At 41.4% G+C, this 19,245-nt stretch overlaps 2 protein-coding genes across 7 annotated transcripts in view; both read right to left on the bottom strand.

Annotated features, from left to right (window-relative positions):
• LOC116847455 overlaps nt 1-19,245 on the bottom strand; it is a 293,667-nt gene that overhangs the window by 235,125 nt on the left and 39,297 nt on the right. The window contains exon 1 of one of the 2 annotated variants that reach the window (XM_032822465.1): nt 2,322-3,791. The exons of the other annotated variant lie outside the window; for it this stretch is intronic. The gene's annotated coding sequence lies outside the window, so the exon portion shown is untranslated. Of the gene's footprint in view, nt 1-2,321; nt 3,792-19,245 lie in introns of those variants that run through there. 2 annotated transcript variants of the gene reach the window in all.
• On the bottom strand, nt 7,955-11,405 carry LOC116847459 (DNA-directed RNA polymerase II subunit Rpb4-like). Of its 5 annotated transcripts, none has more exons than XM_032822473.1 (4): nt 11,187-11,398; nt 9,160-10,251; nt 8,318-8,498; nt 7,955-8,209 (listed from the first exon to the last, which is right to left on the bottom strand). In XM_032822473.1, exons 1-4 carry the CDS (start codon nt 11,248-11,250, stop codon nt 8,035-8,037), a joined length of 1,512 nt encoding a protein of 503 aa, XP_032678364.1. In that variant the 5' UTR covers nt 11,251-11,398; the 3' UTR covers nt 7,955-8,034. The 5 variants fall into 5 exon arrangements, with proteins under 5 accessions (XP_032678364.1, XP_032678366.1, XP_032678368.1 ...); XM_032822475.1 differs by lacking the exon at nt 11,187-11,398 and having other exon boundaries at nt 9,160-9,591; nt 9,677-9,825; XM_032822477.1 differs by lacking the exon at nt 9,160-10,251 and having other exon boundaries at nt 11,187-11,376.

The following is a 19,245-nucleotide window of genomic DNA, read 5'->3' on the forward strand; positions in this document are numbered from 1 at the left end:
AGAAGAGGAAAACTCGGATTAAATTTCTACTAAATAAATAAGTATATATAAGCTTACTAGTTTAAAATTACTCAATCGAGGGATTCCATTAGACATACTTTCTGCATCGTGAGAATTTCAACATTAATACGAATAATATTACAGAATTTGCAGCTACGTTGCGTCATTAAATCGCCGTTTATACGTGTCGATAGAGATATGTTCACGTAAACATAGCAAGTCAAGAAGAGCGTGACTGTAATTCGCACAAAAAATGTACACGTCAAAGACGAATAGCAAACACGAAGACTATTATGGTTTTTAGCGTAGAGCTATAAAAGCTATTAATCGCGTGATGTTTCTCAGTACTAAGAATAATTGTCGAGTAAAAGTGTTATGTATTCATACTTATAATTTCTCGGTTGACATAATACACGTAGCGCCGTGTGCTTCACGCTCGCTTTATTCAATTATTAATGCGTTTGCATTCAGTGCACGCGTTCGTTTGACAGAAGTAGCCTGCGAGTGTGTTAGCTCGTGGAAACGCCGCGGCAAAATGCCAACGATAAATTCCACTTAATGCTTGTAATTAAATTCACTCACGACGTGCGTAAGTTCATTCACAATGAAGTAACGAGCACGCGTGTCTTTCGGAGCCGGTGATTGCATTGTATACAAAAAAAAATGAACACTCGCGCCTTGTATATAAAAAATGTAAACACGTACGCTTTCCCGAAGCGCGTCAGCCATGCGTCAGACATAATATGATCAGCTTTGATATAATCAATCTCCGAGTCGGAAATGTTTTGATAATTTTTCCGAGCGCCTTGGCGATATACCAGGTGTAGAAGTATGAAACCGGAATTCCCCTATAAATGGTGCCAGCGTTCAGTTTAGTGACCGTAAGACCGCTACTGCCGCGCTATTATATTCTCCTAACAGCTGACGAATATTGTCAACAAACATAACCCCAACTTTCATTCTCTAGTATATTTTTGTATAACCTTAAACATGTCACGTTTCGAGCCTACTAACTATGATTTGCGGACAGCATTGATTTTCTGTTATCATTTAAAGAAAACTGCTGCAGAATCACATCGAATGCTTGTCGAAGCTTACGGTGAATATGCTCTTGGTAAATCTCAGTGTTTCGAGTGGTTTAAAAAATTCAAAAGTGGTGATTTTGACGTGAGGAACGAAGAACTATGAACTATGAACTATGAACTATGAACTGCTGAAACCTGGTCAAACCGTCAATACTAATCGCTACCAACAACAAATGATCGATTTAAATCGAACATTGACTAAAAAACGACCAGAATATGCAAAAAGGCAACACAATGTCATTTTGCTCCATGATAATGCCCCATCACATACAGCAAAACGGGTCAAGGAAACGATCGAGTCGTTCAGTTGGGAATTACTACCGCATGCGGCTTATTCTCCAGACTTGGCTCCGTCCGATTATCACCTGTTCGCATCGCTAGGACACGCTCTCGCTAACCAACGCTTCGATTCGTATGAAAATGTGGAAAAATGGCTAGATAACTGGTTCGCTTCAAAAGATGAAAAGTTTTTTTGGCACGGCATTCATAAACTGCCAGAGAGGTGGGAAAAATGTGTTCAAAACAGTGGAAATTATTTTGAATAAAGTATTATTTATCACTTTCGAACAACAGACGTCTTATTTGTATAAAAAAATTCCGGTTTCATACTTCTACACCTGGTATTTGCGTATCTATGCATATGAAATACACTTCGATATCGTCACAGTAATCCACGCTTATTAAATTAACAGGAAACGCATGAAAAGGTAAAGCCAGATAAAAGAATTTGCCTGTTGCTGAAATGATTGAATATACGACTGCATATGTATGAATGTAAAAACATGAATGTAGGATAGCGCATAAGAGCGTCATACTAAATCTAATAGCACAATAGAGTGTGTAGCAAAGTCATTGTCCATTCTGAAAATTTGCGTGACAAGCGTACGCGACAATATTGTGTTCGCAAGAGTGGACAATGCAGATCGCCACTGTAGATCTGTACTCGCCATCGCCTAAGATGGCGTATCGGTAATGCTATTCACCGAGTAACGAATTTTGCGCGAGTTTCGGTAAAGTGCGATCTACTCTTCTCGATTGAATTATCCCAAGGATGATCTTCCGGGAAAGTCTCCCATTTATCACCTCGATCGACTGAGAGAGAAGGCGAAGGAGAAGAATAAAAGGAGAAATGTGCAATTTTGTTTAGAAATTTCCACCTTCGACTTCAGTGCGAGCGAGACGGCTTTAAGTCAAGGAAAAAAAACAGGCAAATCAAGTGCCGATAAAGTTGCTCACCTTTCTCGAACGCCTCCAGCGACGAATCGTCCTTCCGAGGCGTCCACTCGCACTTCCTCTCGCGCACCAGCCCAGTGCAGCGTGCAGTTACCGGTGCAGTCCGCTCCGGATAAACAAAAACACAAACTCGCGACTCGTTCGGTCCCCTTCTCTCCGGGACGATGTGTCTCTCTCTCGCACGCGACGGCGGCGGCGGTATCACTCGCGCCGCGATTCTCCTTTTTCTCGTATCTGTTCGCGAGAAAACACGCGACTGGAGCGAGCGAGACAGCGAACGGCGGCCGCGAAGGAGCGGATGAGCGAGCGAGCGAGAATGAGGAGAATGAGACAGAGAGAGAGAGGGAGAAATGCGTACCAAGTGCGCACGGATGAGAAAGACAGAAACAGGGAGTGAGAAAAAGATAGAGAGAGAAAGAGAGAAAAGGAGACAGGGAAACGATGCGACGAGGAGAAAAGAGGAGGGACACGACGGGAATGAGAAAAAAGCGAGTGATACTACGCGAGAAGCGGCGTGATAAGGGACGCCGAGTTTCCTGCACCGCGAACGACAGACGGACCGCGGCTCGCGCGCGTCTGTCCGTCGAACTGATCAATCCACCGACGATTTCGCGATGATGTGCTGCGTGTGTTGCTGGTCGTCGTCACATAATACTCGCGTCCCCGAGTCACCGCCGCGTGGCGCGAAAAACGGAGCACTCCGATCCGCGGAGGACGTGGCGCGGCGGTGCGTTCGCTGCAGCGGTTGCAGTCTCTCGCCGAGGTAGAGAGATCGTCCTCAACCTCCTCCTGCTCCTCTTCTTCCTCCTCCACCGGTATGTTCCTGCTCAGGATCCGATCGAGCAGGCACTGACCCCACGAGACGACGTCGGAGCGAAGGAAAGGGTGAGAGAGGGACAGAGAAAGAGCAAGAAAGACAGGGGGAGGGAGAAGAAGTACGAGGAGGAACGAGTGGAGCGCGAGGGAAAAACGGCAGAGAGAAGTCGAGAGAAAGAGAGTGAACAATAAATAATATCGGGGAGAAGGTAGAGAGGAGAGGAAAGAAAGAAAGCAAGGAAGGCACAGGAAGAGGGAGGGAGAAAGGGAAGAGAGAGGAGAGAGAGAAAAAGAAGGGAAGAATGAAAAGCAAGGCGTGACGAACGGAGACGAGAAAAAACGGGGAAACGGATCGCGACGAGTGTAATAACAACAACAACAACAACAACAGCGGTCGCGCGAGTTACCAAAGTCCTTACTTGCGCTGCGCGACGATGTTCCTCCTGCCGCGGCTCAAGAGGGAAGAGGGAAGATGCTTAGCGGGGCTTGTCGGTACGCGCACTTGGCCTTTCGAGATAGTACGTGCGTCCGAAGGCGCGCAATGTCGTTCGAGATATATCGAGAGACGTGATCGACGGCAACGGCAACGATGCGCGGCGGCGGCGCGCTCACGGAGGCAGACGTGACAGCGCGTCGCGCGCGCCTGTTTAGAATATACTGAATATATTTTGATCGGAGCGCTCCGCCGAGCTCCGCCGAGCTGCGTCACTCGGGGAACTTCGGGCGCGCTCGGCCGCGCTCGGCCGCGCGAACCAACCGCGACGCCCGGCTGACTGCCGGCAAGGCCCGCGCCCTCACTCTGTCGTCAGCTATGCACCGTGCAGGTCGATGCACCGCGCTCGCTCTTCTTGGCGCGCCGCGTCTCGCTACGCACTTTTAAGCCCACGATGCTCGTTTTCGTACTTGTTGGATGGAAATACTTTGTTCTGATTTGTGTATTTCTGAGATAGATGGAAATGCACCAATCAAAACGGAGTAGCAATTATATTCTATCCAGCAAGCAATCCAGCACGAAAACAAGCATCGTGTGCCGCTGGTTTTAGTCCCTTGTCCAACTTTCTGAGTTTATGTGTAAGTAACACTATATTCTGTACCCCGCAAGTGTACATTGTACACTGATAAACAAAAAATAGAAGAAACGTTCAATAGTCGGTATCCTTTTGCACGGATATTGTCGGATATTAAAGATGTATGAATATTTAGAAGAAAACGAATAAATAGATAATGAATAATAATTGATAAATCATTAATAAATTATTAATAAATCCCCGTAGAGAGACCTTCATATTCGATGGATCTGGGCAAGGATACCAAGAAAACTGGTAAGTGTGGTAAGTGTGCTTACTGGGCACTTTCTTCTATTTAAACATTTATTTGTGCCTCCCCATCTTCGCTGTGAATAATAAGCTTTATTTCACGGAAACTTTTTTTTCATAGAAATAATCTTTACACAGAACTTCTTAGACAGAAATAATTCCTAAATCTCGCAAACAAATTTTTAAATACTTTTTTTCAACTTATTTTGATATGCGTGTAATCTTCATAAAAGGTACTAATTATTTTATAGTATGAATAAAACATTTTTTTTTATATTTTTCCATGAATCTCTTTCTTTCTTTTTTTCAGACTATAAAACTTCGAGCATTATGTTTCTAGTTTTACTCCGCTTGCACGCCACTCTACGTACAAACGGAGTTAATTCCCATTTCGTTTGATCTTTTTTATCCTTTTATATCCTAGAGAAAGAATGTATAGTGTGTTTCGACTTTTAGGTTGAAAAAACGATATATTCTACAGGATACACGATACGCTATTGTAAAAATATTACACAATCTGCATGGTAAGCGATACCGTTAATCGTGCTTTGTTAATCGTTGTTATCGATCACTGACAAGCGGTGGAACATAACAATTTCAATCAAATTCCGGCTCATTTAAAAAACACGCTGAAACAACAGAACCATGCCCTGTAGCGTCATTAGTTTGACAATCGTTCGTACTTCAGGGAACTGTAAATTCCGTGAAATTATTTACTAAAGCACAGAGAGAATTGTTAAAGTACGAAACGCTAAATCGCTTTGCGAGTCGATAAAATCATTTCACGCGTATTTCGCGATTCTCTGAAATCTCGGAACAGCATTAACTCATCGCAATCTGGCACGATTAAGGCAAAAACAATCTTATTATTCGACGGATTATTCTCTGAAAAATATAGCTTATATAGCGGATTATTGCAACTGATATAATTATTATAATAATTTAAAAGTAGCTACGCGCGTTGTGCATATCGGAAATACGGAAATTCTGATCTCCTTGCCATCTCCATCTCCAGAACCTTTATTTCCCCGGGCCAAGATCTTATCGTACGTTAGCGAACGTTAACGTTATTCTGATATCACCGTATAAAGGCAACTCCACGACGCCGAAGCATTGTCGGGCATGCACGTTCGCGTGTATACATTATGCAAATTGATTCCATCGATTGGCCGCCAGACTCAGCGCGCGAATATAGACTTGTTGCACGTTTCAGTAGCTCTATTCCGGTCTGCGGAGCGTGCCTGTTCTGTAACTTGCACTCGCCACGCAATTCCAGAAAATAACGTCGTATTAGGCAAACAACAAGCGTGACAACGAGTCTTCCAGCGACGTACGAAGCGTCACCGCCGTGTTTGCGCAATACGATCGCTCTCTCGCTCTCTCGATTAGAGTCGCTATCGCGAGAGAGATAACACTTGTATTTCTATTTCTTTTTCCGCCAAAGACACACGGGAGACTATTTGTCTCATGAAGAAAAAAATTCGAATCCGAACACAAGTCTGCAAAGTATCAATGAAGTCTGTAAAGTATCATTTCCCGCAAAATCGCTCCTGTGTGTCGCTAAAATCATATCTCGAGATATAATCACACACGTGACGCATACGCCAATTTCACTCTCCCGTAAGCTGCTCGTCGTAGACGCAAACGACATTACTGCTCGGATGCTATTTCGATCGTCTCATAAACGTCCGGATCGGCGTTTCTCCGTGAATCGCTTCGACTCCGCTATCGACCAGTCGCGCGCAATTCGCCGCGATAAAGCCAGCGGCGTTTTCCCCGGGTTTGCGGACGATTAAGGGTCGTCGTAATTATCTTAAGAGGCCTCTTCGTGGGAGCGGTGCTGTCGCTGCCGATTACTATGTGTCGCCAACGACGGCGCCGCTCTTCTCGCCGCTAATGCGAGAGCCATTATGCCTACGGTATGTAAGCGCCCGTCGCGAGATATCGCTACACACACTCTTATACAACTCGGAAAATTCGCATTAACGCGAATGAACGATTCATAAATGTCTGTAATCGTCGTTCTCGCTCGTGAGCGCCGCTGGTAGCTACGAGCTATAAAGCAAAGTGTCACTAATCGCACGGTTTATTGTATCTTTTCGTTTCGCTCCGGCGTCAACAAGCGCGACTGTGTGCGGAATGGCTCGGCTGAAGCGGCAATGAGGGGAAATGTGTGCTTTCTCTGTCTTTCTCTCACTCTTTTTCTCTCTCGTCCAAGTTTAGAGAATCGATTTTTGCTCCCGCCGACTGAGTTTTGCCCTAGACTATTGTACGCGACGTCCTAACGCCCGATATGTTACACTTGAGCGATTATATCATCCTTCAGATTCATGAAAAAAGAAAGTTCTATTGTATTATATGTGAATATTTGCATGCAACGTTCGCATTGAACGATTCGCGAGCCTGTTTGTGCACGACTTCCCTATTAAGCGAGATGCGAATGCCGAAGATGGCGCGTGCGGACGTGACGGGAAAAAGGAACGGCGTCGATGACGCAGATCTCTTTGTTGCCTTCTACGTCGTGCAGCAAGAAATTCCTCGAAGGGATTTTTTTCGCCTTAATAACGTTTAGTCCTGTGCGAATGCGGGAATGCGTTTGCCGCGCAAAACAGGAAGGAAAGGGGAAGAGGAGGGGGACTAACAAGAGATACCGAGGAGAGCTCGAAGTGCCACGGCGAAGGGTAGCCATTAGGATTCGCAGTAAATGATAGGTGGAACGACATCATCGATCCTTATCGCGAGCTCGAGCCTCGCTATAAAGAGAGCAGCAAACCGACCGGGTTACCTTGCCAGTTACCCAAGAATCTTGCGGGATGATAATGAGGGACCGCTATCTCATGCCGAGGCAGCCGTAATTACCTGTTGGTAATACACGGTTGTCGTCGGCGCGATTAGCGCCGTCTTCTTTCGCGGGTTGTCGCGGCCTGTCGCAAATTGCCGGAATTGGGTAACTGGACACGAAAGCTATATTCGACATTAAGTTTCTACTGACGCAAACTAGGTAACAGACGGGAAATTTTCCTTAGCTGCGCAAGATACGACGAATCTCTCCCGTTGTGAAGGTTTTATCAGCGGAGATCTCACGCTCGAAAAAATTTGAATATTTTCAAATTTTGACAGAAATTTGAGATATTATCTTTAAACAATTTGAAAGATATTATCTTTGAACAATTATGAATCGTGCAATCATGGCTTCGTACTTAGCAGTACTTAGACTTGTATTAATCTATAGACCTGTATTAAAGTAGATCTATAATAGTAGTTATTTGGTTTATCTCACGTGAGTATCTCACTTAAAAGTTCAGTAACGACAATTAGTAACTGAATATTACACGACTTCAGCACGACAGAGTTCCATTATGATACATATAGACACATACAAAACTTTTTTACTAGAATAGCGTTTAATGAAATTTTAAAGCTTGTATAATATTACATGAATAGACACGAATTTTCAGTAAGACAAAAACTTTGAGACATTGGAACAAAATCACTGAAACAATATATACTTATTAAAATTGTATTTATACGTTTACTTTTAAAAAAGATTGAATACAAAAGCAGGAATAGGTACGAGACTTATTTCAATACTGTAAGGATCTTTTCGTTTGTATATCTTCCAATATTGTTCGAAGCTCTTCGTCTTCTAACCGACCTTCTAAACTAGGAATGAGTGCCTTTGCCTCTTCCGGAGTTTCAGGACACAAATTAGCGAGCGAGGCAAGTTCGAATTTGTGCAGCTTCTTCTGCGCCAACAAACTGTAACAATGTGAAGTGTTACACACTAAATTTTCGCAAACTGAGATATAAATAAATTAAATCTGTTTACTGCATGTTTCATCGTTTACTATACAAATAATAACTTACTTTCTAACAGCTGTGATTGTCTCCTTATTTTTCAGCTTGCCAAATCGATTCGTGTACGTTAAGCTCTTCATAAACACCTCGGAAAACTCTTGTTCTTCCTCCGCGGATTCGTTTTGGGCTTTCCTATGCTCCAATAACATGTAAACTTCCGATATTAACAGTGTCTCTGCGTTTTCGAATTCTGGAAAAGTTTGTCGTCTCAACAGTTGCTTAACTAATACTTTATACAACATATGCGGATCTCTTGCATGACACGAGGCAAGGAGTCGTTGTCTTTTTAACGAATTACTCAAAATATAAAAACTTTTTTCAATAGACGTCAATCTCTCTTTCCATATGATATGTAGAAATGTATCTACTGGATCGATCAGAATGAAGGACGACAAAATTAACTGGTTCATCCAACATTGAGAAGAACATGTGATTACACACGTATCTTACACAATACACATTATACGTACTATGCTCGTACAAATTTATAGAACTACACGAACATGTCATTAAAATCTTAATAGCATAGCAATCGTATATGCATAAAAATATTACTTTGTCGCTAAGGCAATATCATGAGGTCGGTTTATTAATATATCCTTCTTCCGCCAGGAAGTCATATATCTTTCGCGTTTTGTTAACGTCAATTTTCAGCAATGCACGAGCCTGCGCCAACTTGAGGGAACCACTCTTCTTGTTTTCGGCGATCAAGAGGTGTTTGAAGTCTATGTAACTGGACGGTACTATCCTTGCGACAGAGCAGAGCTCTCTTTCATCGAAAGTCAGCTTTTCATAGCCTGGCAGACTCTTTATCGAAAGAGGCGGCGCAACTTTGCGTTGCAAGCTGGTACCTGGAATCGGATTGCTACTATTCGTGATGTAACCAGGCAGCACACTCTTCCAGCTGTACTCGGGATTGTTCAGATACTGCTTCCTCTCTCTCTCGTTCTCCTGGCGCATCTTTGTCAAGTTCTGAAACATAGATACGCTGTGGAAGTGCGTAAGACCGTTTCTGCGGAACTCTAATAGTGTGTTGATATTATTCTTTAGCTCGCCGACATGATGAAGACCCTCCATGATATAATCGAAGTCCATTCCATCCATGAGCTGCATGAAAATCAACAGTCGCTCCGCTCTGGGGATCGTGTTATCGAATCGTTTTATCCACGAATTGATCTTGCGCAACGCAATCAGCCCATGCCTGCGGATTATTTCATATCTACGCATTCGCTCCTTCAACCTGTTGTTGTACACCTGCACCATTGCCACTTGAAGAGCCCGTCCTAGTTCATACATATTGTCGTCGGGTTGAAAATCGTCGAGATCAAGATCAGCGACCAACGATTCTGCATCATTGTCGAAATTCACCTCGAAGTCCGAGCGCGCCGCGTTGTAGCCTGCCACCAGTTTGCCATTGGCCGTGTCCGGTGCGAACCTGGGCGGCTCGTCAAGATCTTGCAGCTTGTACAAAAAAGGAATCGGATCACAACTGAATAAGCTAGTTCGGTTCTCTTTCAATTTCGGCAGATCTGGCAATGTCTGATTGTCCACGTAGTGCTGCAGATAATGCTGCTTGCACTCCTTCGCGGTTCTACCCATCGCGTGGCTTATGTCACTCCAGTTGCCGAAACCGCATTGCAGCATCAAGTCAAGCAGCTTTGTCTCTTGCATGGCGCTCCAACCGCTATCGAACAGCGGGAACTCGTTCTTTATAATCATGTAGTTGTGATCGTTCTTGTGCGTGTCGATCTCGCAGCCTTTGGCGAAACAAGGCAGACATATCTCGACATTCACGCACACGGCGCAACGCACGTATGGCTCCACCAAAGTCGACTTGCATACACGACATGTCGGATCTGAGATAGGGATTTCGTCCTTGAGGACTGATACCTCGAGGTCAACATCACACTCGGACTTAGACGTTTCGCTTAGTGGATCGTAGTCTGAAAGAGGAAAATCGTGACCTTAGCCTTCTGATATTCGAATTAGCAGGCACTCCTAAGATTCTGCAACAGCGCGAGAAGCAGCTCTATTCGGCAGAATTTCTCGGAACTCCGTGTGTGCGTAAGTTGGGAGGTGCGTTCTGTTTCATTTTTTTAAATCTTGTCAAATACATGCACAAATATGTTATCAAGCCTTATACAACGCTTCTTCTTGTCGGATTACGGCAATATGGAAAGAGAGTCTGACGAATAAAATGTTTGAATTCTAAGAATAACAAATGTAAACATTACTTTATCTTTGATTAACTCTCATTGCTTCTGTTATACAGCATGCATACGATATTCAGCACTAGGAAAGAATTGGAATGTTTGTGATTTTAATAACAAAATCATAATCACACATATATTGAAATTACTTATAATGCTTATTATGCAACAGTATATACCTTATCATATATGTATACATAACGATATATAACACTATACAAATAAGAGGTCTGTTCTTGTTGGTTGAATTGTTTGGATTAATGCACACTGGTGTGGTAAGTTAGAATGAGACAAATATATTTTGTCTGACTCTAGCTTCTTGTAATAGTCTGCAGCAGATCAACAAAAAAGAACATATTTAAGATAAAAGTACTAATAAGATAAAAGTAATCTGATAAGAATGAGTGAAACACAAACATACACCTTTAGCAACAAAAGCTGGTTGTACTAAGCATTTGCTATGTAGCTTTCAAAAGCGCGAGTTTATAAGATATAACGTAAATAAATGTGTTTTTACGTTTCCTACGTGTTGGAAGTAAAATTCGTCTGATTTGAAAGTTTCGAAAACTTATAGATATCATCTGCAGGAGTGCCATAAGAGTGAGGTTAGGTATACAGCGTACCTATTCGTCTGTATCTAATAGTCACAATTGGTTAGAAAAACGAACCTTTCGGGAACTGCAAGTCCGCCGCATCTTCCTCCGTCATATCCGTGAGATTCGGGTTCGCCATTTCGTATGCTTAACACCACGAGGTGGACATTCACATGCACGATACTCAATGCCGCCTGACAAACCGTTGACTACGCACGTTACGCACTCTCCATTTCGGCGTCCCTCAAAATATTCATGGATGCATGTTGCGCAGTAACGTGTGCGCACCATCGTAGCAGCTGCAAAGAACAGCGACGTGATGGCGAAAGACGCGTGAATTTGCTTAGTGGCGCGACCATGCGGCAGCCAGATGAAGATCCCACGAAAATTTGCAAGACCCAGTCGGTAAAAGGCATTTCTGTTATTTGTCAGGTAACTCGTATACCACGTATTTAATTCATTAAATTAATTCTTCGAGTTACTTGTTGTACCATATCTATATTTCACATCGATCGAGGAAGTATAGGAAATTGTTCTAACTTAAAAATAAAGTTGAATTAAATTAAATTAACTTTACGGAAATATAATTCTTTGTGTATAACGGAAATACTTTTCGGAAATGTTTTCATAAATCTCTCGTTCAGAGAGAACATGTTCTTTTGCAAGGCCACACAACTGAAAAATATACAATATGTACCATACGGAAATTTATAAATTAATAAAAATCGTACTACATCTGTCAAACTTACGAAAATTTCGGCGAAAACTACGTCACTGTTGTTCGCACAAATAAATTGACAATTGACTGCAAATTCAACAATCAAACTATCAGACCCTATCCAATCATGAACTTTCATTACAGTCATTCGAATAACGTATAGACGCCGCACTAGGTGCATCCTGAACGTTGAAATGGCCGCCGCTTGGAAATGCGGGATAATTAAAGTCAAGTGTAGAGCGATAGCATCGGAATACCTAATCGAGAGAATCCGCGTTGAGGCCATTAGAATGCGCATTGTCGCCTCTCAGTGAGAAACAATAGACGTGAGACCATGAAAAAAGACCGGTACATGGCAAAGAGAAAACAGAAAGAAATTATATAGGCTGCGTGTTATTATGTCGCTCGATCTCTTTTCTAACTTTCCCTTAAAGACTTGTACCGCCTGTAAATATCATTATACCGCGAAAGCAAAACACTGTCATGTTGAAGGTGTGAGAAGAGAATCCCGAACAATGAGAGCGTGGATTCACTTACAGTATTGTCGTCAATGAAGTAAATTATATGCATAAATGAACAATTAAAATGTATAACTCTTGCTACATTATTCAATTGAACTTGCATGACTTATCGACTGCGTCCCACTAATTAATAGCAGGAACCTTACTAGAAAGAAGGAGTCCTAATTAAACGCGGCGTATGAATTCTGTGTGTACTGCAAATATTTATTCCACGATTAAGAGATTGTATTAGACGACTATCATTCATTATATTTCTTTACATGTCGAAACGATGCTCGAACTGGCTCTTTCGCAAGAGCCATATACGCATAATAATAGCATTTCTAAGCATGCATATTAGTCGATACGTTCCGTGAAAGTGTCGTGTAAAACATCCCAGGTAGCACAAAATCTTCAGAGAATGTTCTTGGACGTTCTATGTATGAATGTCCTCAGAACGTCTTTAGAACATCCTTTGTAGATTTGTGCTGCATGGAATATTTCGAATACGCTAATTAACCGTTTTTCTTGACAAACATAAAAACGTGAACGTACATGAGGAAAAAAATACTTGAAATTTTATTCGCGAAATATAAGATTTATTTCTGTGAAATAAAGCTTACTTCTGCGAATATTTTTTATATCGTACAAATAAATTTTGAAGTATTTTTTCTCCGTGTAGCCATTATGTTCGCTTCAACGACGGTAATAAATACAGTGATTAATTATCCGACAGGCTCTGTGACCTAAAAACAGGATTAACCTTCATGAATTACAGGATCACATATATCGATGCTGCTTGCAAGATGCCGTCTATGTCTCTGGAGCGTCTCGTTTGCAAAAAATTCCTGCAGTTTTAATATAACTAAATTTCCCGCTTTATTTAATTAGCACGACTAAATTCCCCTGGAAACTTTCCAAAAAGAATCTATCGAAGCGCTCATGCATATTGAAACATGGAGGAAACGATTTAGCTTCCGCTCCTCCATACATCTCCACATGCGCCCGTTTCCCGAATCGCGCCACGTTCACGCGCGACGCGCGTCCTGGAAACAATAGAAACTCGCGCGAGGCACGATCATACGCGATGGAAGTTTGTTCCGCGTTGTTCTCGCGCAAGGGTGTGCATTAACACACGAAGAGCTCGCCACACCCGGTCGCGGTAGCCACGATCGACAAGCGTCGCGCATGAGAAGTCAATTTCCGTGTTTCCGACGAGGTGCTGACCCGCTTAAAAATGGAGATAACACGAGACGCGGAGCCGGACTTCGCGAACGCAAGGACGCTGCATTTCCGTGAGATGATCGATAATAAGAAGCAGCATGAGGAGATGTCGCTACACGATGACATCTTCGACATCGTTTACAGGGACACCACCGTCAAAGGGTAAACTTGATCTGTCTGGCCTGTCGACAAAATTTGACAGAAGCCTAGGTAGTAGTTTGCGATACTTGGAAATTTCCCGTGGATGTTATCGCGTTATTCCTTCTCAGCTACAGTGTGTTTATTTTGTGAAATAAAGTATATCCACGGGAAAATATCATTCTATTGCTAAGAGAAACAATTATTGAATTTATTTTCCTTCTTTTAAGTTATGGTTTTCTTCAAGAGAAAATATTTTCTTAATAATAGTCTTCATAAATATATTCATCATATTTGAGAAAATCTCGTTATCATGTACTCAAAAAAAAGATTTATTCTCTTTATAAGAATATTGTAAAACTTTATTGAAAAAAAAATTGGTTCGATTTTGTGCAATAAGCAAATTCTCATATTAAATTTCTCATATAATTTTCTCATATTAAATTTAATATTCTCCAATTTAATATTCTTGAAATGCTAAACTTACTAGGATTCAGAATATATTTTGTATAAATTTGATACTTATGATGGAAACCTGTAATAGATTTGCGAATATGTAAATTTGTGAAATATTTGAAACTAGTAACATTTACTCGAATGCAATATATATTCTGTGCGTAGAAATCGTAATGAAATAACAGACGTTTATAAGATTTACGTATCGCTCGCGTGTTTCTCCAGCCGAATCTTGCCGACACTGGAGAATCGGTAATTGATAAAACGCAACATTGCTTCTCAGACCGTAATCGATTGCTGGAAAACTTTTAATTGCCGTAATCGTCTATTAAGCAAGTTAAGTTCGTGGAAAGCGAGCGTCTAAAATTGCAAATGAGAGTTACGTTTCATTATCTTCCGTCGTTATCCGACGTCCTTCACGAAGGAGATTCGTAAAATTTACGTCCCTAATGATTGATATACAAAGCGTTACGTCGGCGAGTAATTAACATTATATCGTAAATTACGTCACGTGCATGCAGCTGACGCATCGTTAACCAGCGAGAAAAGATTTCGACGGTAACTCATTGTCGCAGGCTTTTAACGATTCCTGGTGTTTCCGTATGAGGCAGTTCGAGTGTCGAGGGTGTCGAGGTCGATCGTTTGATCTGACCGGCCGACTGCACATACCAGACTATTACCTCGACGCAAACGCGAGCCATCTTCTCGTAACGTCTTCCGGCAAGATACGGTCTATTAACGGCAACATCCATGAGGCGAATCGCGTTAACGAACTACCAGTAACGCGTAATGAATTGCTCGTTACATTCTGCATGTCTTATTGACGGATTAAACGTAACCGCTATATTTAATTGACACTTATTGTCAGCGCGCATCGCCAAGTTTACGGCACCTTTAAGCGCGCGCGAGAGATACGACGTCGTCGTCGTCGTTTATTATCCGGCAGTAAATTCTGCCGAGCGCAACTTTAATGAAAAACGAAAAGAAGAAAACAAATCAGCCGACTCGAAGCCGGGGGATTTCGTGAAAGGGTCTGTGATGGGGTCCGACACCCGACACATGGTGAGCCTGAACGTCGGCATTACATGTTGGTCTCCCATCGAGTGTAAGAGACTCGTCTCTCCCTTTCTCTCTCTCTCTCTCTCTCTCTCTCTCTCTCTCTCTCTCTCTCTCTTTCTCTTGATGGGGTTATCGGGCCTTTTACGGTTCAGTTGTGACTCCAATTTATCTCGTTAACATCGCCGCGGGCATACCTACATAACGGTGCACGCACTCTAACACCGATCGGACCCGGCTCGGGGACTCTTCCTTCCGCGGACGATCTCCAGCCGAAGCTGCATATTGAATCGCCGGTTAGGGTTGTCGACCGAGGATACTCGCGAATCCGCGGACTCGAGAGATTCCTCCGCACGCTCGCAAAAAATTCAGGACAAAATGGAAACTTCTCGGAGATACTTTTCGCTAAATTGCGCTCTCACTCTTTCCAAATAAATCGGTAGGAAGGAATGTTTCACCGGTATTCAATGAATCTCGTTGAATTCTATCAGTTCAAGTAAGATTTCACTGCAAAATTTGTAGCACGCAAATTCGCTACACGCTTTGTCAAGTACATACAACTTTCTGTGTCTGTGGCGATGGAATTAATAGCTTCCTATACAATTTACGTGCAATGACACTATCTATGCTTACAAAGTGCATCGATAATAGAAACAATCGTCACTTATTAACTAATTTTACTGATTGCTCTATACTTATTTTTTGTCGTTAATTTACTTCATTAAGGCTCATGGCTCTTCGCCAAAGTGGCCATCTTGATTTACGACATCAGAAACGAGAAAATACACGCTAAAAACTCTTACAAAATACATATAAATAGAAAGATGTATCCATAAAATCAGCTGCAATCGATCGAGTAGATATGTAAAATTGTCCGAACATTCCTTTTGTTCTAACAATCAATAAATAACCGTAAAATAAAAGTGAAGAAACTCATGAGGAAGGATAAGTTGCGTGTCGTGTTAATTTTACAGAAACTTATTGATTTTTAGAACGAAAAAGGAAAGCATTCACTATTCCACAGATATATTTGATTCCTTGCATATCCTTGCAAGAATTTTTATCGCGTATTTTCTCAGTTCCGACGTCATTAATCGAGAATTCCGCGATGAGCAGCCAGAAGACTTAACTTTATTAACGTGATATTGCGTGTTGTCCGAATATGCGAGCTATATTCTGCGGATATGGAATGTTATATTTTCGTAACATTTCATTGATATGCTAAAATTTATCTTCCACGTGTCGATTAACGTGTTCAACGGGTTATAATTCTTCACCGTGGCGATGTAGAATTCTAAGAAGTTCTTCGCGGAGAACCGCTCAATCACAGACTCGAGAGAAAAATCTTCATCTAAATTCAGACGGGCAGGTACCACTTAAGATCGATGGATCGATTTGCTCACGAAGAACGGTCTCCTCTTAATTCGCGATCGCGCCGGAGATTCGATCATAACATTATGTTCGTCTCGTTCGGCGATTTCTCACGCGGACGTAATTTAAAATTCTTTTCTACATCTTTTTCAAACTTTCCGTGAGAAGAAGAAAGAGAGAGAGAGAGAGAGACAGAGAAACAAAGAATGAAAAAGAGTATTAAGGCTTAACAAAATCAAACTAGTTAACGAAATAAACAACGTTAATAAAAGAAAGCAAAATATCTGTAAAATTGGATTAGAAAGTAAAATAAAATTTCTCGTGACCTGAAAAATTAATCATTTCATTCCGAAATGTCATCGTTTCTTTTTTCTTCTATAAAAAATGAAACATAATGACGCATGAAAACAGACCTCAGGTCCGATCTGATAAGCAGCGCCCATGAATATTCATGGAATGACGACAATTCTTCGGCTGGTCTTTTGACCGGACGTCACAATTATATGGTTCCGGTGCAAATTACAATTTACGTAAGCCATCACGATCGATAATAGCGAGGTCGATTTTGCGAAAATGCGACGTTTAGAGAGGAGCCGACTGGTCAAGGCCGCAGTAATGCTTAGGCGTATCGAGACGTTTTATTATTGGCAGCCACTCGGAGAATCGACAACCGGATGAACACCGGTCTGTTCTCTCGCCGGATTCGAACGCTCTCTCAGTCATACGCGTGTTCGATTCTATACTCACTGTCTGCCTACCTGAACTCGATTTTTGCAAAATTAACTTTTTTCTGCACAGATGTTAGCGGAGAACCGCTCAATCATAGACTCGAGAGAAAAATCTTCATCTAAATTCAGACGGGCAGGTACCACTTAAGTTTGTAATTGTTTGTACTAACAATAATTTTGTTTATAGTTTCTTTCATCAACAATTACAAAACTTTACAAGAATAATCCGCACCCGATATTTCAGATATATCAGATCCGTAGTCTTCTTCAGAATCGTTTGTGATGACTTCGCTGTTCATTGAAAATCGCTTATGAGAATAGAATTCCCCGACGGATAATCCGTAAACCTTATTAATATCAAAATTCGTCCGTACATCAAAGCGAAGCGCGTATAATATTTCTTTTTCTGTTCTTTTTCTATATTCTGACGATATCCTCTTCTCCCCCAAGACATCGCGCGGACCAGTTTGCAATTCGCGAGAATTCGTTCAGCCGTCATTATAATAATTCAAGGGAAACGGGACGATGTTTGCGGGTTACACGTGAAGAACGGGGAAACTACTTTCACCAGCTGTTAATCGGCGACGAGGCTTTTTGCCGCCATTCAACCGATTAAAACAGCTCCTGGAAAGTTAGCGGTAGATTCGATCGAGAACGCGAATTGCCATAATTTTATCAATGCAAAAAGAGAGGCACTTCGTTTTTCTCGTACCGTTCCTTTCTTTCTTTTTTTCTTTTCATACATCGCTGTAGCATTTACGCGGTGTCAGATACTCTCGTTTATTTCCGAGCACTCGTTGTTTGATATGAGAATCGATGTTGAGCTCGAGATTGCAGACCGCAGAGCAGGTTTTTCTACGTTAAATATGCGATGAGAAAAGATATGTATCTTTATCTTTATTTAGCGTCGCGTCTGGCGCTAAACGCGACCGCGTGATTCTGTGAGTTCTATGTTTCCTTGAAATGACAGCACTCTTAAATATAAACGTGAGACAATAGTCGTACACAATTAATGGCAGATAAATGGCGGACATTCTCGTCTTAGGTAATAAAGCGCCCTTTACACTCTCATAGTCTTGCTGAAGAATGAGGTTTCAAGAGTCGAAAATCACCTGTCACGTCCCGGAAACGAGAATAGCTTTAATTTTGTTGCGCAACGTCGCTCGTGATGATCATACGTGTGTCGGTTTACTCTTCGCGGACGTGTTGCGCGGGAACATTGAATGCCGTTCGAGGAAATTTACAACTCGTGTTGCCGGAAGCAGCTTAAAGAAAATTCCAATTCATCCTAGAGAGAGCTCGTACGCGAGAAGAATTTTATAGTAAAAATTATTGTGGAATATTGTAATATCGAATTTCGATCTATTGATCGAAATTCTTCAGTAATTGATTATTCTTTCACTTCATATGTGTTATATTAAGAACTGAAATGTGCTATTGAGAAATTTTATATAAGAAGAGAAAATTTATTTGTATTAACATGAAGTTTAGTTGAACAAGCCAACGCATTTTGATCGAAGTAAACGAAATTTCTAATTCTTAAAACTTAAATTTGGGTCATAAAAACTACAGAAATTTTATGTTTTTAACTAAGCTGCGTTGGTTCGTTCATTAAGGATATATTGTTCACATGTCAAAAATTAAAAAAAAAATTTCTTGAAAATTAGGGATTAATCTGTATTACATTCAAAAGTAATCACAAATAATTTGACGTTGACTCAAAGTCTGAATCAAAAGTTATTCTATTTTGAGATGTAAGCCTAGCAAACATGTCGACATTAAATGACATCTTTAACGTCAATAATACGTCATTAATATGTTATTTGATATTATTTTGCTACTTGAAATTATTTTGAACCGCACTGTTATGAAAATAACAGTTGCTATATATATATATATATATATATATATATATATATATATATATATATATATATATATAT

The sequence above is a fragment of the Odontomachus brunneus genome, unplaced genomic scaffold, assembly GCF_010583005.1.
Source record: "Odontomachus brunneus isolate Ranch 3 - 2012 unplaced genomic scaffold, Obru_v1 Obru_scaffold_078, whole genome shotgun sequence".
NCBI classification, from domain to species: domain Eukaryota; kingdom Metazoa; phylum Arthropoda; class Insecta; order Hymenoptera; family Formicidae; genus Odontomachus; species Odontomachus brunneus.